The sequence below is a fragment of the Colossoma macropomum genome, unplaced genomic scaffold (genome assembly GCF_904425465.1).
Source record: "Colossoma macropomum unplaced genomic scaffold, Colossoma_macropomum, whole genome shotgun sequence".
In the NCBI taxonomy this organism is placed as follows: domain Eukaryota; kingdom Metazoa; phylum Chordata; class Actinopteri; order Characiformes; family Serrasalmidae; genus Colossoma; species Colossoma macropomum.
In genome coordinates, this window is record NW_023494805.1 from 3,414,738 (window position 1) to 3,440,791 (window position 26,054).

The 26,054-nt window shown below is 39.7% G+C and overlaps 1 protein-coding gene and 1 long non-coding RNA gene across 2 annotated transcripts in view; one reads left to right on the forward strand and one right to left on the reverse strand.

The window, feature by feature from the left end:
* Positions 1-26,054, reverse strand: part of abhd3 (abhydrolase domain containing 3, phospholipase) — a 46,500-nt gene that overhangs the window by 4,477 nt on the left and 15,969 nt on the right. Inside the window, 6 exon segments of the mRNA XM_036596566.1 lie at positions 1,611-1,776; positions 1,871-1,919; positions 3,862-4,035; positions 8,050-8,162; positions 20,389-20,434; positions 24,639-24,821. Coding sequence (XP_036452459.1) covers positions 1,611-1,776; positions 1,871-1,919; positions 3,862-4,035; positions 8,050-8,162; positions 20,389-20,434; positions 24,639-24,821 — 731 coding nt within the window.
* LOC118825762 lies at positions 633-3,888 on the forward strand. Its single transcript, XR_005008689.1, has 3 exons — positions 633-708; positions 1,011-1,128; positions 3,780-3,888. It is a non-coding gene; the product is annotated as an uncharacterized LOC118825762 (long non-coding RNA).

Below are 26,054 nucleotides of genomic sequence, written 5' to 3' on the forward strand. Positions count from 1 at the left end.
CACACCTTGCTTGCAGGTGAGGGTAGATATTCTTGTAAGAGTTGTAAGAAAAAGCGATGGCAAACCACAATAGCACATTCAGCGCAAGAGTGTTTATTTAGTGAAAGGTGTTGAAAAAAATAACAAAATGTTGAAAAATAAACAAATAAATGAAAAAATATTTAGAGAATATATTTGAAGAAGCAACAATTTCCCTCAAAGTATGCTGGCTCAACAAACAATCAATCAAAGAATCCATCAATCAATCAATCCATCAATCCATCAATCAATCAATCAATCCATCAATCAATCAATCAATCAATCAATCCATCAATCAATCAATCAATCAACCATCTCCTCTCTCTCCCAGAAATGCAGTGAGCTCTTTAATTAGACTTCCACTGGTCCACCCAACCCAGCACAGACCAGTCCTTCTCCTCTGCAGGGGGAGACAATAATGACCATCAATAATAGCTGATAAAGTAAATGCAGAATCCAAGAAAAGCTTGTTCACACATGGATTCTCGAATCATTAGCTAAAAACACACCGAATTAACAAGATCAAATTAAGTAAAAAAAACATTTTAAACTATATGAATCCCATGAACACTCAAATGGATCACTCCACTAGGGCTCCACTGAGCATGTCTGAATTTGCCCAGGCATTATTTAAGGACAGCTCAAACCAAGCTTGGGCCTTTTCCCAGACCATGAAGTAATGCAGCTCATGTAAGTAATGTATGTTCTAAACCTGCTGCTGGTATCATGAAGTGAAGTCCAGTAGTGTTTTTAACTTTAACTGTAAAAGGTGATATTATGTACCAAGCTAGCAAAGACTGAGACTGCAGTGAGAACTAAACAGCAGCATTAGCTGATAAAATGGTGAGAGAGAAAGTGTATGAACTACTGTAAGACTAGAGCAGCGACAGAACGAGGCTGAAATAAGGGGGGGTATATGAAGGAAATAGGTTTAACCAGGGAAACTAGTTTGTTCGTTCTGTCACAGTGTGTCCCTTTTGCTTTAATAACAGTGTGCACTTGAGCTGGCATGGAGTTCCTCTGCTGAGTAGCTCAAATCCACCTGAGTCATCCGAACGCGAGCGTCACTGGAAGAGAAGACTAAAAAACATATCACCTTTTTACACACAGGTTAGTGTCCCATATTTGCTGACATTTGAGTAGTGATCTAGACAGACTGCAGAATCTTGAATGTCTTAATTTTACTTGTTAATTTTTCCATCTCTAAAACTTTCTTGTTATTAGGTGTTAAAAGAAAAAAACCCAGATTTTCAGTGTGGTCTTAAACTTTTACACCCCACTGTACGTTTGCAATCCAAAACTTTGTGTGTTTGAAGTAAAAGCCAGTGCCGCTCTGTGGGTTTGAGAGGACTTCCGCCTTGTGGCTGAGCTGTTGTTTCTCCTAGATGCTTCCATTTCACAATAAGAGCACTTACAGTTGTCTGGGGCAGATCTAGCAGGACAGAAAACACTTCAACTCTATAATTAGGAGGGTGTCCACATACTTTTGGCCACAGTGTATTTGGAATACGGGGGAAAACTGTGTACATTTGATCATTCACCAAACTATTCCTCTGAAAGAGTTTGCATTGATCTAATGCGGGGTTCCTCACCGTGATTGGGCGAAAAGACATCGTCGGCTGCATTGAGGCACAGCATTGGCACCTGGACGGACTTCAGCTTGTGGATGGGGCTGGCGTCACGGTAATAATCGTCATTGGTTGGGTAACCGAACATAATTGACGTGAAGCGTTCGTCGAACTCTCGGATGGTTTTGGCCTGCAGGGAGTGGGAGAAGCATTAGTGTAAAAGTTTGGCTGACTGAGTGTCTGACAAGCCATCCAAAACAGTGGTACTCAGCCTTTTGACATACCTTCATCACATGGTCTATGTCATAATTCTTTTCGAGAACAGGCCGATGTCTGGAAAAAAAGACAAAAAAAAACGGCTAAGGTGTCTGGGAACAAAAAAGGAATCAGATTTTAAACAGTAAGTGAAAATATTTGCACATAAAGCACATATTTAGCAAACGTAGCTAAAGAACAGTATTATATGATCCTGATGGCCGTTCTGAAGGTCTACAGCTGCGAGCTTAAAATGCTTACACGATATGTTCGAAGGTTTTTTTTTGTTCCGTGTTAGTTCTGATGCAGTCAGCAGTGTTTTAATAATCATACGCTGTCCTGACATTTTATGTCATCACGCTACCAGAACCTTTCCGTTCTGGCTCAGCTCTGCTCTGCAAGGAACAAAAGCAGCTTTTTGTAAGTAATTTCAAAGATGAGCCGAGCGTGGACCATTTCACAGCGAACATCTGTAGAAGAAACGGTTTGTCCTGCATCGCTTCCACTTCTATCCTGTATCCAGATCAGTTTTAATCCACCATCATTGTTGGAGACATTCTGCCCTCATGGTTTTCCTGTGTATTTAATAGCAAATGCCTTTTATTGTGGCATATATAGGAGTAATTACTGATAGCCTTTATTAAAATTATTACTTTTATTATTACTAGCTATAACTGATACCTTCTATGAACTAATCTCCTATTGTAGTGTACAAGAAGGTTTATCAAGGTGGTTTATAAATATCTCTAATTGTAGCATATATGAGCATTTATTAAGGTTACTTATGAACTAATATCTCCTATTCTATAGGATTCTGTCGTGTATAGAAGCATTTATAAAGGTCATTTATGGATTAATATCTCCTATTCTAATGTCTCCTGTTCTAGGGTATAGGAGTGTTTAGTGAGGTTGTTTATGGTCTAATCTTTCCTAATTTAGTGTACAGGAGCATTTAGTTAGCATTAGTTTACTACATTTCGTTCCCCTCTCAACACACGTGTGATGAGAAGAAATGACAATAAAACTGACTTATTTATTGATTTATTTTATTGAGGTTGTTTATGGACTAATATCCCCTATTTTAGTATATATGGAGTGTTTATTGAGGCAGTTTATGAACTAATATCTCCCATTCTAGTGTATGGAGGTGTTCATTTAAGGTCGTTTATGGACTAATATCTCCTATTCTAGTGTATAGGAGGGTTCACTGAGGTCGTTTATGAACTAATATCCCCTATTCTAGTACATATGTGTTTATTGAGGTAGTTCACGGACTATTACTTCCCATTCTAGAGTATAGGAGTGTTTATTGAGGTTGTTTAAGGATTAATATCTCCCATTCTAGTATATAGGAGCCTTAATTGAGGTCGTTTATGGAATAATATCTCCTAGTGTATAGGAGTGTTTGTTGAGGTCATTTATTGACTAATATCTCCTATTCTGGTGCATAGCAGTGTTTATTGGGTTGCAGTCCCTTAAATAGTAATTGGGGATTACAGTAAAACTGTATTGTGCTTTGAGATGGTAGAATTAGCATCTTAAAACTTTGCAGAAGTTCTTCAAAATTAACATGAGCTCTTTTTGGCACGTTTGTTGCTTGTAATTTTAATGTTACGTAATTGGTTATGTATTTAATTAATGTAAATTAGTTATGTAATAATGCACAAACTACTTTATTACTATTAATTTACGAATAACTATACTGTATAGGAAATTGACAGTAATAACTCGACAATAGCTTCAACATATACCACTAATATTAGCTTCTACAGGTTGATGCAGGTCTGTAAGGGTTAACAAGTTTTAGCAGTTAAATAATCTTCATATTTCCTCGTGTTAAGGCACTGCCTCCCACTGTGCTAAAATCTGCTCTCAGGACCGCCTACAGAAATGTGCACTAATCCACCCGACTGTGCTCCATCTCTCACTGAACCGCAGGTCAATCAGGGTCACACATGACTGCCCACCCGTCACTGTTATGTATAACAGACTAAGCTAAGCTAATCCTGCAGAGTCTGACCGGTGAACGGAGGCTTGCAGGCAGCTGGTGAGGTAGGAGTTGAAGAGGAAACGGTCGAGGGGTTTCTCCAGAGACGCCGTGCACTCGAAAACGTCCCAGCCGGCCGAGAACACCACCACTCCCTTCAGACACGTCCGGCGACCCTTACGGCCCAGATAGTTAGCCAGCATCATCCTGAAACACACACACACACACACGTCAGACCCTGCAAAAAAATGAGTGGAAAAATGAGCATGACTAGGGTTGGAAAACTGCACTAATGTGAACATGCTAATAATAATAATAATAATAATAATAATAAACATAAATCATCTTTATTTACACAGCACTTTCCATTTTTGTTCTAAAATCTCAGTGGTTTATAAGGAAGATAAACATTAAAAAACATTAGTGTAACTAAAAAGAATAAAGACAATACAGGAGATTCAACTGCCCTGATTTTAGAACTCGAACTGTTTATAATCACAAATTGAAATTGATTTTGTTCATTTTACTGAAATTTGTCACAACTGAAAAATAAACTTACTGATAACACAAAACTGGAATATTGCTTTATTTATCTGTATTTCACTGCTGTGTAAATAGTTCCTACAGTTACATTTGTGTATTCAGAGTATTTTTAAATAATAATTTCAAATTGTACTAAAATGATCAAATCAATTAAATATTCAGTACCAATTATGAATTTTTCAGTATCTGCTATGAATTATTCAGTATCTACTACGAATTATTCAGCACCTACTATGAATTATTCAGCATCTACTATGAATTATTCAGTACCTACTATGAATTATTCAGTACCTACTATGAACTATTCAGTACCTACTATGAACTATTCAGTACCTATCATGAATTATTCAGTACCTATTATGAATTATTCAGTACCTATTATGAATTATTCAGCATCTACTATAAATTATTCAGTACCTACTATGAATTATTCATCATCTTTTATGAATTATTCAGTAACATCTACTATGAACTATTCAGTATCTACTTTGAATTATTTAGTAACTTTTATGAATTATTCAGTATCTTTTATGAACTATTCAGCATCTACTATGAACTATTCAGAATAATGAATGAATTATTCAGTACCTACTATAAATTATTCAGTATCTATTATGAATTATTCAGCATCTACTATGAATTATTCAGTATCTTTTATGAATTATCAATATAATGAATGAATTATTCAGCATCTACTATGAACTATTCAGCAACTACTATGAACTATTCAGTATAATCTATAAATTATTCAGTACCTACTATGAATTATTCAGCATCTATTATGAATTATTCAGCATCTATTATGAATTATTCAGTATCTTCTATGAACTATTCCGTATCTACCATGAATTATTCAGTAATTACCATGACACTAGTCTTTCTGTAGGTATGGGACTGATGAAGAAGAGGAAGTACAGTTAAAGAATTTAGTGTTAAAATGAGTTAATAAGGTTTAATCCTGCAGGGCTGAGATGCTGTCCAGTCTACTGCTCCCCACTCCAACACACCTGATTCCAGTGTAGCTGACGAGCTGAGGTGTGTTCAGGTGTCAGGTCTGTTGTAGCAGGAGAAAGACTAAAGCACAGCGTCAAGTCTATTAGAGATTACTGGACACCTCCACGCAGTTGAGGAGAGTGAGTGATGATTCAGACATGCTGTTAGCACCATGTTAGTTGGTGGGGTTAAACTTCAAGCTACTTGTTAGCAACATTGTCCTTGTAGCTCCTATGCTATGACTAAAGAAGCAAACTTCAGACACGACTTGAGCTTGTTTGAGGTGAGAGTGGGGGAAGCGTGTAAATTCGATTTTTGGCTGAACTACTGTTTTGAAGGTTTGGGTTTCTGGGTGAAGCAGGAAGACGCTGAATGACGAAGGGTGATATTTTTGTGTCAGACTGAGAGGATTACGCAGGGCTGAGCAGTGGGCGCTGCTGAGCTCGTGGAAATGAAAGTGGAGCTTCATTTTAAACTGAGAGGAGAGTAAAGTAGGACAGTGTGATGTGAGCTGGGCCTGCAAAAGCCACTCTGCTGTACTGTCAACAATGACAACACATACATCACTGATCCCTTTCTCTGCCACTATACACCCTTTAACTGCTGCTGCACTCAGCACTTTCACTTAAGACACATACTTTGCACACTGAACGGTTTACAGGTATGACTGTGTGTGTGTGTGTGTGAGTGAGTGTGTGAGTGATGGTAGGAAAGCATGTTTTATTTTATTTTATTTACTACATATAAATGTCTGATACTGTGCACTGTGAGCTCCTGTAACCAGAACCAAATTCCTTGTATGTGTAAGCAAACCTGGCCAATAAAGCTTGATTCTGATTCTGATTCTGACATACATCACTGCAAAATTAACACGAACCAGCTCGAAAAGCTGGACACAACCTCTCCAGGACTCAATTTGATTACGACTCTTTAGTACACTATTCGCTGCATTACAAAATCCCAGATTTTTACAGCAATTTGTTTTGATTAGATTCATTTAAAGTGGCATGATTCAGGATCACTTTTAAATTCAATACACAAACATGACTGGAGGAACTATTCATTTTAGGAATAGAGATAATAAAAAAACAACACGCAAGATATTATTAATATTTTTATTATTATTATTATTATTATTATTATTTATGGAAGCCTAAGAATTTTAGTGTCAGATCACTGCATTTTTACCCATCTACTCATAAACCAACACTCAACTATAACACCACAACTGATTGGCTCACACACATTAACAAGAACAGCACACTCCTCTAATTAAGGTTTAACAAGGCATACACAGTTATTTAGGATGAAAATGATTTCTGTCCCACTTTAAATCACTAAAATTCTATTTGTTGGAACAGAATTTTTTTTTTAGGTCAAAAAATATTTCTTTTGGAAATACTAAAGTTGTCAACTTCACTATTTACATCTGCCTTAGAAACAAATTCCAACCATTTAAGCATAAACATTTAGACCAAAAATGTCTTTAAAACTGCACCTTGTAAGTTTTGGGGATTTGGAGACCTCTCTGGTGGAAATGTGTAACTGCACGCAACGTTTTGTAGTGTGGGTTGTGCTTCGGCCCCCTTCCCAGAACAGATGAATCTTATGATTAACTCCTTAAATGGCCAGGGCCCACCGGTGGGCCCAAAGTTTTATTACACACTTAAAGTGCTCAGGTCTTCAAGGGTTCTTTAGCAAAGAAAACAGTTTTATACAGAACTATGAACACTCAAAGAACCATTTGCATGATTAGTTGGGTCTCTGCATGGTGAAATGGTTCTTCAGAATAATGGAGAATGCACTGTAGATGTTTTTTGAAAAAGGGTTCTATATAGTACCAGAAAGGGTTCTGCTACTGTTAGAATATCAAGCTTGTCACAAAAGAAGAACCATTTTTGGTGGCTTTCTAGAACCATATACAAGACACTCTCCACCACTCTGAAGAGCCATGTCGCCACGCAGAGACCCATTTAATCATGCAAATGGTTCTTTGAGTGTTCATAGTTCCATATAGAACCATTTTCTTTGCTAAAGAACCCTTGAAGAACCGTCATTTTTTGAGAGTGTTGCTAAAGCAGTTTGCATTAATGTCCCTGTAGTTACTGAAAAATAAGCGTTAATATGTAATAAGCCTGGGGTTAAAAGAGAATCTAAAGAGAACTCAGTCTAAACTTGGTGAAGGAGCGTCTCTGAGGATGTGGGTGAATTATCTACTGCTGTCATCATCAGTATAATGTTGATTTTGAGATCATTTGAGGCCGAAACATCGAGCCGGACCTTCTTTTAGAGTCTGTATGTGTGACGTTTATAGGTAAAGACGTACGACGTGGTGAGAAAAGCTCCCGACTCGGCGCCTCTGACTTTTAAATGATGATTTCAGGCTTTACAGAGCGACTCACAGCAGCACACTCACCATAATTTAGCCTGTTTTTATTCTCCTCACTCAGCAATGAGTGAGGAGCGTTAGATCAGCACACTATGAAGCACATTTGTTTCAAATCATGTACTTTTACAATGTTTAATGCTCTACTCAATGGAAAATTGAGAAATAAACATGCAACAATGAGGCACATTTTCAGCCACTCCTTGTGTGCGCTGTATCGAGAAATGCATTGAATTGACACTCCAGGTTATCAAATCAAAGTTTTTTCATTGTTACGTCCGTATAACACAGCTACTTACCCTCCCATAGAAACACCAGCAGCCATGATTGGGGCAGCAGGATGAGTCTTCTGCACATGTTCAATCACCATCTCCAAATCCTCTGTGTTGGCTGCACAGTACGTCCGTGGAGTCTGCAGAACAAAGAACATCAGAAACTCACAAATCATATGCAAAAATCAAAAAACCTTCATTTACTTAAATTCCAGCCAGACCAGCTTTCGAGTAAAAGTTATTCTTTGTTCAGGACATATTTCTGAGGAAATTAGACATAAGATAAGCCACTTGCATAACAAAGGAGAAAGTCAAAGTGAAAAAAAAACAGGATTTTCCAAAACTGGATTAAAACAACTGATTAAAAGCTCCAGAAAATGAGGCTCCTAACAACCACCTGGAAGAGCTGGTAGAGTTTTCATGCTCTTGGGTAATCAGGTAATGGGGAAACTCCAGGTCTACATGAGTCAGACAGTAATCAGATTTCTGCGTTACAATCAGCTCACAGAAGAAGACGTGACGTAAATGTAATGTAAAAGTCGTCATGAAAGAACATTTAAATTCTTCAAGCATGCAGTCGGTTTCAGCGTCGCTCCAAAAGTGCTGTGTTGGTCTCGCGGGTGCTGTGATAAACGCTGCTCGCTGTTTCTGGGACAGCGCTCTGTTTTCACACTTGCTCAGACTGAGAGAAACGAAAGAAATCAGAGTAAGAGTTAACATGCACTGAAAAAAACACTACTGAGCTCAAATCCAGCCTCTATCAGATTTCTTACTCGGATTTCTAGACCTTAATCCAATGTAAGAAATCGAAGTTGACGTGAGCACTTAAATAATCAGATAACTGCGGTAATCTGGTTATGATCGGATTACTAAATTCATGTAAACACAGTGAAAAGATTATTCAAGTTCTTGTGTAAACTTTGATTTCTTACATCGGATTAAGGTCTAGAAATCCGATTAAGAAATCTGATGAAGAGGCTGGATTTGAGCTCAGTAGTGTTTTTTTCAGTGCATGAAAACTCTTACTCTGATTTCTTTCGTTTCTCTCAGTCTGCACATGTGTGAAAACAGAGCAGGTCTATGGGTGTGAAAAGATGCTGAAACCTTCACTGAGAAAAGGAAATAACCGATGATGTCGAGTCCAGACCTCAACATGACTGAACATTTGGGATGACTTGGATGTTGATAAGCAGGAAATGCAACCAGCTCATAGTTAAAAACACTGATTGGTTAGAGGACTCTGTGTATTGCAGCCTCCCGAGATAATGATGAACGATATCTTGAGCAGCCCTGGTGTGTATCAGATAAAGTTAAGGCACCAATGTGCATCAAAAACAAGACCTCTCTTTTGAAGCAGCGGAACATGAGTGGTATCAGCGGCGTATATCAGATCACAGGCAAACGGCTAACATTAATAACATGGCTAACCTGAATAGATGATGCAGCTGAACAAACCATTCCTGCTATGTGGAATGTTACTGCTATAGTTTTTAGTACCAAATTTAGAGGAACGGTCAAGCAGCTCCCTCCTTTTCTCCACCTCCTCATCCATAATTTTTATTAGCCCCCAAATTGTCACTAATAATGGCAAAAACACTGACAGTACAATATCACTATTTCTTTAAATAAGTGTTATAAAAGTTACTGAAAACTGAAATATTTCATTAAAAATATTTCTTAAAAGCTGTACGTCCATCAGTTTTGAGGGACAGACGTTATCTTGCTTCAGTCACTGACCACATCTTGTCTTCGCAATAGGGCTGGGCAATGTGACGATATGTAATCACTATTGTGATAAATTATGTCACAATGTGCTTTTCTGAGCAAATCATGTATATCGTCAGTATTTAAAGAACACTGACTAACTACGTTTCATTACGTAGTGAGCATAACTGCACTTGTTTAACTGGATTTAGTGCAGTTTTTAAAACATTAAATCAAAATTATTGTAGCTGAAGATTCATTATTTTTATTGTTGTTGTTGTTGTTGTTGTTGTTGTTGTTGTTCTTACAGTATTTTTATAAATGGCATGACACAATCTGTTTTGTCTGTTCCAACTTATTAAATATCAGAAAAATTAAAAATTGTTCTGTATATATCGTGGCAAACAGGAAAAGCTCAGTAGTTCTACTGTGAGAAGCAGTACCTCGCAACTAACCTAATCTAAAGCCCAGCCTTTTAATCTAAACTAGACTGGTCATATTACACATAGAACAGGTGCAAAACCAGAGCTGGTTTATGAGGAGCCTGGCCACTTCCTATTTCCCCCGTTAGATCAAAAACACGACTGCAGAACAGCAGAGGGCGCCTGCGAGCGAGTCCTCAATGAAGGGGAGTAAATAGAGCCAAACAGCTAAAAACGAAAAGTATAGAGATTCAACATGTTTGCCACATTGCCCACCCTTACTGTAGACCAGAATTATACAAGTTAGTTTCAGGTGGTTAGAGATGCGGCTCATAAATATTCATGACGGTATCATGTCCGAGAATCTGCATCTCATGCATATTTATGACGTGCTCTGACTCCAGAGAGGATTTAGCTTCCATCATGAGGTGAACAGAAATCTGTCAACTGTAAAAACAGGCAGTTTACAAACACGCTGCGCTGAGATTCTCAGTGCCACTGAATGAATAATCAGACTTTAGACTTTTAGCCCTGGAGCTCCGAGGCTAATGTAGCTAACAAGTAATGGAAGCCTGTACCATACCAATTAGCATGGTGCTAACGGTATATCTAAATCTCACACGTCTCCTCAGACTGTGTGGAGGAGTTCAGTGTCTCTAACAGTCTTCATTATGTGGTTTCTGGCACTGTATGACTCACTGTGATCTATAGACATAGCTTAATAATGGCTGCTGCTACTGTTTTTAGCTAGGCTAAAACATGTTTGGTCATGTTTGTAGATAACAGTGTGTCATACAGCGACAGAGACCATGTCAGTGTAGCTCCAACTGAAGAAGCAAACTTCTGACACCAAATACTGTCTGACCACATTTGGGGAAAAGGAAAATTTATGTCTTCAATTAGATTCTATGCTAAGCTGATCCTTTACACAGCACTGTTAGCCGTCAACAAGACCTACTGAGGGGTCCGGACTTCCACTCCTTACTACTATAACTTAAAAATACTTCACAATGTTTTCCATGTAGTTACTGAATAACAGTAATGAACCATAACTATTAGCGCTTGTCCTTCATTTTGGGCCCTAAACGTCAAAATTTGGTCAAAAACAAGGAAATAAAAACACCTCTGCTAATGCTAATTTTTTCTTAGCACCCTATCACTATAACTGTATTTTATTATTTTATAATGAAATTGTATTTTTTATTTCATTTTTTGATTATTTTTTTCTTTCTTTGTTTAAGAATTTACATCAGTAGATATTCTAAAACAGAAATGCAACAGTGGGTTTTGTGAAAATAAAACAAGTTTCTAAAAATCAGAACATAATAAATGTTCACTTTTCATACTTCACAATATTTTCCATGTAGTTGCTGAATAACAGTAATGAACCGTGACTATTAGCGCTCGTCCTTCATTTTGGGCTGTAAACATCAAAATTTGGTCAAAAACAAGGAAATAAAAGCACCTCTGCTAATGCTATTTTTTTCTTAGCACCCTTATGGGATTGTAGTAGTATGTTAGCACTAAGCTAACAAACCAAGCTCAGACATTTGAAGCCCATAAAAGACATTCCACATGTTTTACTTCTAACAGACATTAACATGCAGTCTAAAGTTTAGGCACCCCTGGTCAAATGTACATGTTGGTACACAACTGCACATTTTCATACACAATTACTGTTTATTTACTGAATTTAACATATTGTGGAAAATTAAGGCCTGTGCAAATGTTTTGGCACCCTTTAGATTGAATCTTTTATCAATATGTTAAACAAATAAAGCAAATTAGCAAATAGATATAAAGTTTGCGCTGAAATTAGTAGACAAAATGCCGCATTCAAGTGTGTTAACTTACTTTCACTTAGAAAATCAACACGTTTACATTTGACCAGAGGTATTTAAACTCTTGCATACGACTGTATAAACTGTAAGACTGTATATTTCACCTTGTATACGACACTATTGAGTCCTGCCATAGAGCTGCTGCTGCCGCTGCTGTTTTCCATTCCTAGCAACTGACTGAAACCTGCTTAGACAGTCAGTGACGTATCTAGAACTTCCAGACTATTTTTTTTCCCTCTAAATTGGTCCTGTTGTAAATCAAAACGTGATTGGTTGATTTCTTTGGTAGTTCTTAGTTATGTTGGTAGTTAATCTAAAGTGTAAGGCCTTCATCCAGCTCCTAACCAATGGGAGAGCTTGCTTGGCTGTATCTACCTAGATACCACAGAGAAAACAGTCCTGATTGGATCATTTTCTGTTGGGTGTTTTAAAAATTGTAGCCTTTTTCTTTCCAACCAAAACTTAATGAAATAAGAATATTGCTACAATACTTAGTTTAAATAAAACAAGCGTGATGACTTTATTTAATAAAAATCAATTTAAATGACAGCCATGTATTTTTCTATTTCACAGAAATCATTAGGCTTTCTTTGAAGGTCTATAAGGACCTGATGGCTCCTCACTGCTGAATAATGTCTGATTTTAAGGGGTTAAAAGCTGCTTTGATTAAAGTGAACTCTACAGTCCTGGACTTTCTCAGTTGTACATGTCCTCTCAGGGCAGCACGGGGCACATTTTTCAAGCATAAAGTTCAGAGATTAAGAAAGTAGGTCGTTCATGCCTGATAGGTTGCTGGACATCACACGCTTTGGTCAGAATCTTGGGGAACTTGAGAGGCTCATTAGGAGTTCATTAGCACAGAGAGAGGGAGAGAGAGAGAAAGGCAGGTCAGCACTCACTCAATTTAACACATCCAATATTACAGTCTATACAGAGGCTACTGCAGCGTTCGGCTCAGGGCTTCGTTAATACACAGACAGCTCTTACAGAAACGCAACTGACTCACTGCTGCTGTTCCGGTTAATCAGGGTCACAAGGTCACGCCCACATCAGAGCTGCTCCTGACCAAAGCAGCATTCAGAATGTCCAGAGCCTGAACACTCTGTCCAGAGCGGGAATGGGAGCGTTAGCCCACTGCCCTATTAAACACAATGACACACATTCACTCGAAGTGACCACAGAACAAGAGCAGCTCACGCATGCTGAACACTCCAAACAGCACCACAAGAACCGCAGCGGGAGAGTCTTAATCCTAATTCAAGTCTTTAAAAAAGTCTTAATCCTAGTTCAAGTCTTTAAAAAAGTCTTAATTCTAGTTCAGGTCTTTAAAAAAGTCTTAATCCTAGTTCAGGTCTTTAAAAAAAGTCTTAATTCTAGTTCAAGTCTTTACATAAGTCTTAATCCTAGCTCAAGTCTTTACATAAGTCTTAATTCTAGTTCAGGTCTTTAAAAAAGTCTTAATCCTAGCTCAAGTCTTTAAAAAAGTCTTAATCCTAGTTCAAGTCTTTGAAAAAGTCTTAATTCTAGTTCAAGTCTCTAAAAAAGTCTTAATTCTAACTCAATTCTTAAAAAAGTCTTAATTCTAGTTCAAGTCTTTAAAAAAGTCTTAATCCTAGTTCAAGTCTTTAAAAAAGTCTTAATCCTAGTTCAAGTCTTTACATAAGTCTTAATTCTAACTCAAGTCTCTAAAAAAAGTCTTAATTCTAGCTCAAGTCTTTACATAAGTCTTAATTCTAGTTCAGGTCTTTAAAAAAGTCTTAATCCTAGCTCAAGTCTTTAAAAAAGTCTTAATCCTAGTTCAAGTCTTTGAAAAAGTCTTAATTCTAACTCAATTCTTAAAAAAGTCTTAATTCTAGTTCAAGTCTTTAAAAAAGTCTTAATTCTAACTTCAATTCTGAAATATATCATGGCACATAAAATCTAAAATTATTTCTTTATTCTTTTTGGTTTAATTTTTTTTATAGATTTTATTATTTTAGTTTTAGCCATATTTTATTTTAATTTGTTTTATTAATTTATTAACACAATTTTATTTCATACACCTGTTTTCTGTTTTTACCATAATTGACTTTTAATTTAATTGTAATTATTTCTACTTTTTGTTTTATGCATTTGTTTCCCACTACTTTATGTTACTATCATTTACTTTAATTTATAATTGTATTTTATCTAAATGAAGCAGTGTTATTATTTTATAATGATTGTATTTTTTTCATTTTTGATTGTTTTTATTTTATTTCCTTATTTATTTAAGAGTTTACATCAGTAGATATTCTAAAACAGAAATGCAACAGTGGGCTTTGTGAATATCGTAGAAAAATAAAACAAGCTTTTAAACAATGCTAGCACACATAATAACGAACAGTCGCGTAGTACTGCAGAAATGTGGTCATGCTAACTGACCCCACCAGCTCTTATTGACTGTTTAGCCAGATTAGCAAGTATTAAAGCATTCCTTTCACACACACACACACACACACACACACACCATCTAAACCGCTTATCCTTCTGGGTCGCGGTGGGGTGCTGGAGCCTATTCCAGCTGTCACTGGGCGGATACACCCTGGACAGGTCGCCAGTCCATCGCAGGGTCCTTTAACAACAGTTTGACATAAAAGATATAAAAGCTGAAGATATATCTACAAATGTGAGTGAGCACAGCAGGTTTCCCTCTACAAACCTAATCCTCTGGGCACAAAGCAGGGATTAAATATTACATATGTGCTGCTGCATAACTCAGAAATACAGCACGGCACATAAAAGCTGCAGGGCTTAGCAAGAACTAACGAGGGTAAAACGCAGCACAGACATTTTACGTGTCTAAACTGCTCCAAGTACAACATGCATTTAGTCCTGGTCTCGTGTTCCAATAGCAAAGCCATCTCTGCATTTTGACAGCAATAAGATATTTCACCCAGTTCAACCTGGAGACCTTTTGTTTTTGATTACTGAGTCACAGAATTCACTCCTATATTATTTTCATCTGTATTAAGTGGCTGAAATACAGAACTGCATCTAAACAACTCACAGTGAGAGACAGCCAGGCTGAAGTACAGCCAGACTGAAATATATCTATATCTATATAAATATTGTTCTACACTGCGGTCAAAAATAAATGTGCCAGTATCTGACAAAGTATATTTATTTTCATCAATATCTAGTTCAAACATGATAAAACTGTTTGCACTGATTTTCCCAGACCTTTTAGCAACTTCTTTCACGCATCCGTCTAGCGCCGACTCACACATGGACTCCATGTCCCAGAATCCCGTGGGAAATTACGTGACTGAACGTCCTCAATCCTCCAATCACCATTCACAATCACCAGAATACTGATGTTTTGCCAGAGAGCTTGTAGAGAGAAGAATTACCACTCTGTAATGGTTTCTCAAACACTAGAGGGCGCTCCTGAGCGAGTCCACAATGAATGGGTTAATATGGAGCGTTTGAATAAAATCATAATTTATAAATGCTGAAACATTTTTGATGTAAAAGAATAAATTCATTACCTGAACACAGAACAGCAGAACACATTTAACACTGCTGTTATATTTTTAAACGCTTTTAAACTCGAGTTATAGGAGTGGGGAAAAAGTGCCGTATGAAAACTGTACGCCCGATTTCCTTTGGATGTAGGTTCTATCATCCTGCAAGGTTCAGTGGTTCTAGCTCATCTTTTTCCAAGCCAACATAACTAATCAGTTATAATGACAGTTCCAGCTGCCTCTTAATCATGTGGAACATTAACTAGAACTGTTCATAAGAGCTGAGATTTCCAATCAACATGACAAACACCAGCAACAAAAATTAGAGCTATGACCAGTGGTCAGTTTTGAAAATGATTAGACATCATTATATTATATTAAAATTAGTTCTTTCTTTCCAAAAAGTTCCAGCCATATCTCAATTGTCACCTCCGGTTTGTGATCCAGTGTACGTATTTAGTGTTATCAGAGGGGCAGTATATTAACGTTAGCATTACGGAGTGAACTGCAGTGGACCAGCTGGACCTGAAGTGACCCCACTGCACCAGCATTTTACTCTCAGCTCACTCACTCAGCTAATCCTGCAGCTCCATCCTCAACAACACTCACACTGTGCGGAAAATGACCCGTTCATTCAGAGCAAATTAGATATATGTTAAAATATGTTTAATTTACCTCAAAAAGGTCAAATTTTACCCGATTTTCTCCCCAATTTAGTCGTCTCCAATTCCACCCGCTACCTAGGTCTCCCCCAATCACACGATGCTATCAACGTTAGGAGGGTGAAGGCTAACACAGGCTTCCTCCGAGACCTGTGAAGCCAACCACCGCTTCTTTTCGAACTGCCGCTCACGCAACGTCACTGGACAGCCGAACGCGCTCGGAGGAAAGCGCCAACCGCCAGATCTGTTACGTCAGCTAACAGACGCCTGCGCTGACTAGCATCGCGCTGAGTGATGGGGGAGAGGGGGGCCATCCTACCCACCCAGAGAGAGCGAGGCCAACTGTGGGACTCCCGGCTACGGACGGCTGTAGCATCACCAGGGATCGAACTCGCGATCTCCTGATGACAGGGCCAACGCTTAGACAGTTGCGCCACTCGGGAGCAAAAAGGTCGAATGTTGACTCTGATCAGGTGTTTGTTGTAATGATGCACTGAGACCAGACATTCCTCTCATCATAGAGACTACAGTAGCAAAGAGCTGGAGAGAAAGTGGTCGTCTGAGCAAGTTCTGCTTTGTTTATGTTGCTGTTTTGCGATGCATTCAAATTATGGCACATAATTATTTACAAGCACATAATTAATTACATTGACGCATAATGAACTAAAACGAATGTCTATGAACAAACTTTAACTTGGCTTGACAAACCTGCAGCTCTGACATCCCAGGTGGTTGCTAAGGTGTTGCTATGTTCTCAACAATGGCTGCTAAGGTGTTACTAGGCCTTTGCTATGGTATCCCAAGTGGTTACTAAGGTGTTACTAGGCTATTTCTATGTTATCCCAGATGGCTATTAAGGTGTTACTAGGCCTTTGCTATTGTATCGCAGGTGGTTACTAAGGTGCTGTTAGGCCTTTGCTACTGTATTCCAAGTGGTTGCTAAGGTGTTACTAGGCTATTTCTATGTTATCCCAGGTGGCTATTAAGGTGTTACTAGGCCTTTGTTATTGTATCTCAGGTGGTTACTAAGGTGCTGCTAGGCCTTTGCTACTGTATTCCAGGTGGTTGCTAAGGTGTTACTAGGCTATTTCTATATTATTCCAGGTGGCTACTGAGGTGTTACAAGGCCTTTGCTATGGTATCTCAGGTGGTTACTAAGGTGTTACTACACCATTATATTATCCCAGGTGGTTGCTAAGGTGTTACAAGGCCTTTGCTATGGTATCTCAGGTGGTTACTAAGGTGTTACTACACCACTGTTATCTCAGGTGGTTGCTAAGGTGTTACAAGGCCTTTGCTATATTATCCCAGTTGGTTAGTAAGGCGTTACTACACCACTATGCTATCCCAGATGGTTGCTAAGGTGTAACAAGGCCTTTGCTGTGTGATCCTGGGTGGTTGCTAAGGTGTTACTAGGCCTTTGCTAGGGTATCCCAGGTGGTTACTAAGGTGTTACTACACCACTGTTATCCCAGATGGTTGCTAAGGTGTAACAAGGCCTTTGCTGTGTGATCCTGGGTGGTTGCTAAGGTGTTACTAGGCCTTTGCTAGGGTATCCCAGGTGGTTACTAAGGTGTTACTACACCACTGTGTTATCCCAGATGGTTGCTAAGGTGTTACAGGGCCTTTGCTGTGGTATTCCAGGTGGTTACTAAGGTAATGTTAGACCATTTCTATGTTATCCCAGGTAGTTGCTAAGGTGTTACAAGGCCTTTGCTGTGGTATCTCAGGTGGTTGCTAAGGTGTTACTAGACCTTTGCTATGGTAACCATAGGTGGTTCCTAACGTGTAGCTAGGCCATTGTTATGGTATTCCAGGTGGTTGCTAAGGTGTTAGTAGGCTACTATGTCATCCCAGGTGGTCCCTATGGTGGTCACTAATCTGTGCGCATACATGTGTGCACACAGATTAGTACACCACTGCTGTGATGTTATTTGCGATTATACAATAGTCTTCCATGCACATCATATCAGTAAAAGGAAATACACCTTCAGTCAACTCGACTAGGTAAAAAACGAACTTTACACTCTCAAAAAAGATGGTTCTTCAAGGGTTCTTTAGTAAAGAAAATGATTCTATGAAGAACCGTGAACACTTTGCATGATTAAAGGGTTCTTTGCATCATGAAAGGGTTCTTCAGAACCTTTTTGAAAAGGATTCTATGTAGCACCAAAAAGGTTTCTTCTATTGTTATGACGTTAAGCTTGAAACAATAGAAGAACCCTTTTGGGTGCTGTATAGAACCCCTTTGCAAAAAGGGGCTATATAGAACCATCTACACCACAATCTTCCTCAATCTGAAGAACGCTTTTACGATGCAAAGAACCATTTAATCATGCAAAGCGTTCTTTGAGTGTTCATGGTTCTTTATAGGCCCATTTTCTTTACTAAAGAACCCTTGAAGAACCATCTTTTTTAACTGTGTACCTCAGCAGGGCTTTCTACAGTGGGACTGATTTCATTGTGTGTGTGTGTTTATCTCTTACTCTGTGTGTGAGGTCATTTATGTAGGACGAGGGGGGAACTGTGTGTACCTGTAATCTAATCTCTAACTACAAACACAAACACTGTCTGAGTCTCTCTCGCTCTGTCCTCTCTCTCTCTCTCTACATATACATGTATATCTATAATACACACACTGATCAGGCATAACATTCTGACCACCGCCTTGTTTCTACGCTCATTGTCCATTTTATCAGCTCCACTTACTATATAGGTGCACTTTGTAGTTCTACAGTTACAGACTGTAGTCCATCTGTTTCTCTGATACTTTGTTAGCCCCCTTTTACCCTGTTCTTCAGTGGTCAGGACCCCCATGGACCCTCACAGAGCAGGTACTATTTGGGTGGTGGATCATTCTCAGCACTGCAGTAACACTGATGTGTTAGTGTGTGTGGTGCTGGTCTGAGTGGATCAGACACGGTAGTGCTGCTGGAGTTTTTAAACACTGTGTCCACTCACTGTCCACTCTATTAGACACTCCTACCTTGTCAGTCCACCTTGTAGATGTAAAGTCAGACGACAGCTCATCTGCTGCAGCACAGTGTGTGTTGGTCATCCTCTAGTCCTTCATCAGTGGTCACAGGACGCTGTTGGCTGGATATTTTTGGTTGGTGGACTATTCTCAGTCCAGCAGTGACACTGAGGTGTTTAAAAAACTCCAGCAGCACTGCTGTGTCTGATCCACTCAGACCAGCGCAACACACACTAACACACCACCACCACGTCAGTGTTACTGCAGTGCTGAGAATGACCCACCACCCAAATAGTACCTGCTCTGTGAGGGTCCATGGAGGTCCTGACCACTGAAGAACAGGGTAAAAGGGGGCTAACAAAGTATACAGAGAAACAGATGGACTACAGTCTGTAACTGTAGAACTACAAAGTGACCCTATATAGTAAGTGGAGCTGATAAAATGGACAATGAGTGTAGAAACAAGGAGGTGGTCAGAATGTTATGCCTGATCGGTGTATACAATACTTATACTACTATATGGGGCATTTCACCAGGTAGACCTTAAACCCTGTATGCCTTATCATAAATCTTTATCATAGTGCTGCACTACTTAAGGTGGAACAGAAATTCCAATGAGAAGCTAACATCACCCTTGAGAGAGCAGCGTATCAAATTCAGTGTGCCGGTGTAAATCTGGCGCTGGTTAACACAACAGGCAGCTCTACAGAGTCCATTACTGTTTTTCTGCATTACCAATGTAACAATTTTCATACGTACATTATGTGAAGATGAACAGCAGCGGCACAAACTGCAAAAAACAACTTTGCACCGTGAAAACAAGAATGAAAAAGCTGCTTAAGGAGGATGAGGACATATCCGAGCAGGTGGGCAGTTAAAAAAGCTGACCTTGACTTACTTAGCTAGCATTAGTTTGTAGCATATTGACTGTCTTGATTGTTACATTACATTTAATATAAAAGCTTTCACCAGTTTTCATTTCATCACTAGTGAGCTGCCTTGGCTCTCTTAGCATAGCATATAAATAATAAATAAGAGTTAGAAATGAAGATGAACATACACAGATTTTAGAAAAGGCTATTTTGCATGAAGGTAGTGTGTGTGTGTGTGTGTGTGTGTGTGAGTGTGTGGGTGTGGGTGTGGGTGTATGTAGGGTTTAACATAGGCTGGACCCCATCATGTGACTCCTAGTCTGTAAGCAAGTCCCACTCGAGACCTGCCTGTTTTTTTTAGTGTAACCCTATTGTGAGGAACAAAAACAGGAAGTTGCATTCTTACCAGCAGCTTCTCACCAGACACGCCTCTGTTGTTGAACACCACACATCTGAAAAACACAAAGGCATCAGCAAACCTCAACTATATCCTGTCAGAAGAAGAAATAAATACACAGTAGGTACAGTTCTGCAAAAAGATGTTTTAATTAACATTTTAATGCGAAATTTAATGTACCTGTCTTTTCATTTGGTATAATTTGTGTATATTTACTTGTTTATTGCCAAACTACTCAATTAAACACATACAGTGGGGTCCAAATATCTGAGACAGCTACTGAAGATGCTTCCATTCCCTTCTAATTTAATACAGAATTTTCCAAGACAAATGATACAATTATAACAATCTGAGTGAAAAGCAGAATTTTTGAAATTTTAACATGAATTTCAGAATTTCTTAGTGTGGGTCCCCCATTGTTTGTGAACAACTTTTATTTTTAATACTAAACTGAAAACAAGACATACAATGACAACACACATACAAATAAATGCTCTCCCCCCAAACTCCCTCCCTCCCTCCCTCCCACCCCACGGTTCCTACATATGTGATGAACTTACAAAAGTTTGGACACCCATGTTTCAGAACTTATAACTCATTAGGCCTTAACTGGCTCGTTAGGTCTAGTTAAGGTCAAGAACTGTCATTAGGACTTATCAGGTGATGACAGTTTCAGAGTGTAATAACTTTCTGACTCTGAAAATGAAGCTGAATGATGCTACAAAGCAGGGGAGGTTATGAAAAGACACCGAAGTGTTTCCAGCTTTTTCATTAAGCAATGGCAGTTAAGGGGAACTGTGCAAGTCAAGGCAAGATCGGGAGATTAAAACACTCTCAAACAGAACTGCTTGTATGCTGGCTGGAAAAGGCAAACCAAACCCCGTATGACAGCAAAGCACCTGCAGGAAGGTTTAGCTAGACCATTGCTATGGCATCCCAGGTGGTCATTAAGGTGCTGGTAGGTCGTTGCTATGGCATCCCAGGTGGTTGTTAAGGTGCTGGTAGGCCTTTGCTATGTTATCCCAGGTGGTCCTTAAGGTGTTGCTAGGTCACTATATTATCCTTGGTGGTTGCTAAGGTGTTACTAGGCCTTTGCTATGGTATCCCAGGTGGTTGCTAAGGTGTTACTAGGCCATTTCTATGCTATCCCAGGTGGCCACTAAGGTGTTACTAGGTCATTTCTATGGTATCCCAGGTGGTTGCTAAGTTGTTACTAGGCCATTTCTATGTTATCCCAGGTGGCCACTAAGGTGTTACTAGGCCATTTCTATGGTATCCCAGGTGGTTGCTAAGGTGTTGCTAGGTCATTGCTATGGTTCCTTATATGGTTGCTAAGGTTTTGCTAGGCCATTGCTATGGTTCCTTATATGGTTGCTAAGGTGCTGCTAAGCCATTGCTGTGTTATCCCAGGTGGTTGCTAACATGTGTGCATATATGTGTGCTAGTATATATGTGTGTCTATGTGATGCCTATGAAGGACAGTGTGAGAGATTTTCTTTTTTAATAAATTTTGTTTTGGACGATTGCTGTATGAAAACTGTACATCCGATATCCTTCAGGTACAGGTTCTCCAGCAGCACTGCTGTGTCTGATCCACTCAGACCAGCGCAACACTAACACACCACCACCATGTCAGTGTTACTACAGTGCTGAGAATGATGCAGCACCCAAATAGCACCTGCTCTGTGAGGGTCCATTGGGGTCCTGACCACTGAAGAACAGGGTAAAAGGGGGCTAGCAAAGTATCAGAGAAACAGATGGACTACAGTCTGTAACTGTAGAACTACAAAGTGCACCTATATAGTAAGACTAGCTGATAAAGTGGACAATGAGTGTAAAAACAAGGCGGTGGTCAGAATGTTATGCCTGATCGGTGTAAATAATCAATGACTTCACAAAACCCCATCAGAAAAAAATCTTATCAGTGTTTGTTACTGTAAAATGATTTAATGTGCCTAACGCACCTAAATATACAAGTTGTTTGTTACATTTTGTATGTTATTTTCTCAATTTATTGCAGCATTAAATACTTATAAATTACAAAAATATTAGGGATGATCAGCCAAAATCATATTGATTAAACTTTTTCAATTCTAATAAGCCCAGAGCAATTTTGCTTTCTCTCAGAACGCCTGCTCCAGAATGAAAGTGTCCAGTGGCGGTCAGCGCTCGGCTAGACCGAGTGAATTTTTTTGCTGCAGTATTAAGTCATAGTGATTTGGGCTACTGAGCTAAGCTTTAATTCATTAAACACAGCAGGCGGGCTCCAGCTACAAGATGCTGAGTGGGCTTTAAACCCCCCATTACCCATAGTTCTTTCTGTCTGTGTGTTAATCACAGTGTCTGACGAGCAGGGTCTCTCAGCTCAGCGCAGCTTTAATGCTGGGCTCAGCTGTTCAGTGCTACCTCTCTCTCTCTCTCTCTCTCTCTCTCCCTCCCTCCCTCTTCCTCTTTTCTCTTTCTAGTCAGTGTGGCTGCCTCTTTTGATGTGGCTCTCACACCTGCTGCTGCTGCTCTTGCTCAGACACTGCAGTGAAACCACAGCTACAGGTGTTATTCTGGCACAGGTGCAGCAGACTGCCTGCTTTCAAACACATCTGGACCTCACCGCAAATAAATATTTACATACAGAGCTACAGCACCAATACATCTCCAGTGGTAGTAATAACAGTATTTATAAAGAATTCTTGCTTCTTCACCACTTAAATAGCCAGGGCCCAATGGGAGGCTCAACGTTTTATTATGTATGACCTAAGAATGGCTCAACCAGTTTGCACTGATGTCCCTGTAGTTACTAAATAATAAGACATAGTATGTAATAAGCCTGGGATTTTCAGGGGTTAAAAATGCTTATAATACATTAGACTTACATATTGAGAATTTGGGTATGGAATTGAAGATGAGGATGGATTTGGGGATGGGATTGAGTAAGGAGATGGGTTTGGGTAAAGGATTGAGGATGGGGATGGATTTGGGGATGGGATTGAGTAAGGAGATGGGTTTGGGTAAAGGATTGAGGATGGGGATGGATTTGGGGATGGGATGGAATAAGGAGATGGGTTTGGGTAAAGGATTGAGGATGGGGATGGATTTGGGGATGGGATGGAGTAAGGAGATGGGTTTGGGTAAAGGATTGAGGATGGGGATGGATTTGGGGATGGGATGGAGTAAGGAGATGGGTTTGGGTATAGGATTGAGGATGGGGATGGGGATGGATTTGGGGATGGGATGGAGTAAGGAAATGGGTTTGGGTATAGGATTGAGGATGGGGATAGGTTTGGAGATGGGATTGAGTATGGGGATGGGTTTGGGGATGGGATTGAGGATGGGTTTGGGTATAGGTTTGAGGATGGGGATAGGTTTGGAGATGGGATTGAGGATGGGGATGGGTTTGGGGATGGGGTTAGAGATTGGCATGGCATTGGGGAGGGTATGAGTAAGGGGTTGGTTATGGAATGGGGTGGGGATATAGATGAGGATGAGGTGGGTATGGGGAAGGGTATAGGGTTGGGAATGAGGATGGTGTTGAGGATGGGTTTAGGATTGGGTTGGGGTTGGGTTTGAGGATGGGGTTTAGTTTGGTTGGTGATAAGTTGGGTTTGGGCTGTGTTTGGTGATGGGGATGGAAATAGCAATGGGGATGGTATTGGGGATGTTGATGGGCAAGAATTTGGGTTCTGTTAGCATTTGGGGTTATAGTTGGGTTTGGGGTTGTTGCTGGATTTGAGGCGGAATAGGGGATTTGGTTTAGGGTTAGAGCAGGTGATGAGTTGGGTAGTTTTTGGGTCAGGATGAATTATGTATGGTTTGAGACTGTGTTTGGGGGTGGAGATGGTCTTTAGCTTGGTGTTAGAGTTAGAATTAAGTTGGGGTGGGTTTATGGTGGGGAACGGTTTTTGGTTTAGGGTTTGGAGTTGGCATTTGGTCTTATGGCTTAGGGTCTGGAGTTGGGATTTGGTCTTATGGCTTAGGGTTTGGAGTTGGCATTTGGGCTTAGGGCTTAGGGTTTGGAGTTGGCATTTGGGCTTAGGGCTTAGGGTCTGGAGTTGGCATTTGGGCTTATGGGTTGTGTTTTGGAGTTGGCATTTGGGCCCAGGCAACCACCCCATGCTTCACCAATAGGAAGCTTGTTCACGATGTTCACAAACCTACCTCCTTATGTAACGTAACTAAATTGTAAGGCTGCCAAATGCGAAGACTTAAATATTTGGATCTGAGCTGAGTTACAGGGTATGTGTTTGGCTTCGGTTATGACTCACCTGTATCCCAGCTCACGGCTCTGTTGGACCATGTGCAGGATGTAGGACTCTCGACTGGTTCCGGTCAGGCCTGGCAGCAGCAGGACGGTGGGGCGGCTTGATGGGTCCGGGTGGGAGGTGCTGGAGTCATTATCAAACCAGTCCAGAGAAATCTGGCCTCCATCTGGTGCCCTGATCAGCTCACTGCAGGACAAATATCCACAAACAGACACACAAACATGAATGAACCATGAACACTTACAAGTGCAACCAGTTTTAGATGTAGCCTTACACCCGAATCTGCAAAGCGCACTCAGAAGCATGTTCACCATCCTAAATAAATAATGTTACTATACTAGACGTTTTCTCATACACACATGCTGTTCACAGGGAGGATGTAACACCGGTCCAAGTTCCACCATCCTGGTGACGGGTTGCTTACGTAACCTCTTTAAAGAGGACTGATGAGAATTATGAAATTACACTTCAAATTGGTAAAAAACATCTTAATTAAGCCTCAGACTACAACAAGTTATCTGGAGAAAATCAACATCAGCCTCTAAACTGTTAACATTAACATTCAAAAAGGAAACTCTTCTCACACCAATCAAGGCATAAAGTACAAACATTAAGCGTGGGTTAGGGGATGGGATTGAGGATGGGGATGGATGTGGGGATGGGATAGAGGATGGGGATGGATTTGGGGATGGGATAGAGGATGGGGATGGATTTGGGGATGGGATTGAGGATGAGGATGGGGATGGGATTGGGGATGGGGTTAGGGATTGGGGATGGGTTTGGGGATGGGGTTAGGGATTGGGATGGGATTGGGGGGGGTATGAGTAAGGGGTTGGGTATGGAATGGGGTGGGGATATAGACGAGGATGGGGTGGGTATGGGGAAGGGTATAGGGTTGGGAATGAGGATGGGGATGGGTTTAGGATTGGGTTGGGGTTGGGGTTGGGTTTGGGTTTGAGGATGGAGTTAAGTTTGGTTGGTGTTAAATTCGGTTTGGATTGTGTTTGGTGATGGAAATGGAAATGGGAATAGTATACTATTCAAGTAAGTCTTGAAATTGCTTTCAAACACATCAGTGTAAGATTTCCTGGTCTCTAAATAAAACAAAGCCTGAAAATCTAAAGGGCAGTTTAAACTAATTCTACAAAAGTGCAGTTTAAACTAATTCTACACAGTTAACTTCTCAAAGGCTTGAAAACTGCTAAAAGGCAGTTGTCAAACTAATTCTACAAAAGGGCAGTTTAAACTAATTCTACAAAAGGGCAGTTTAAACTAATTCTACAAAAGTGCAGTTTAAACTAATTCTACAAAAGTGCAGTTTAAACTAATTCTACAAAAGGGCAGTTTAAACTAATTCTACAAAAGGGCAGTTTAAACTAATTCTACACAGTCACGATGATGCAGTGATGTTTCTGCAGT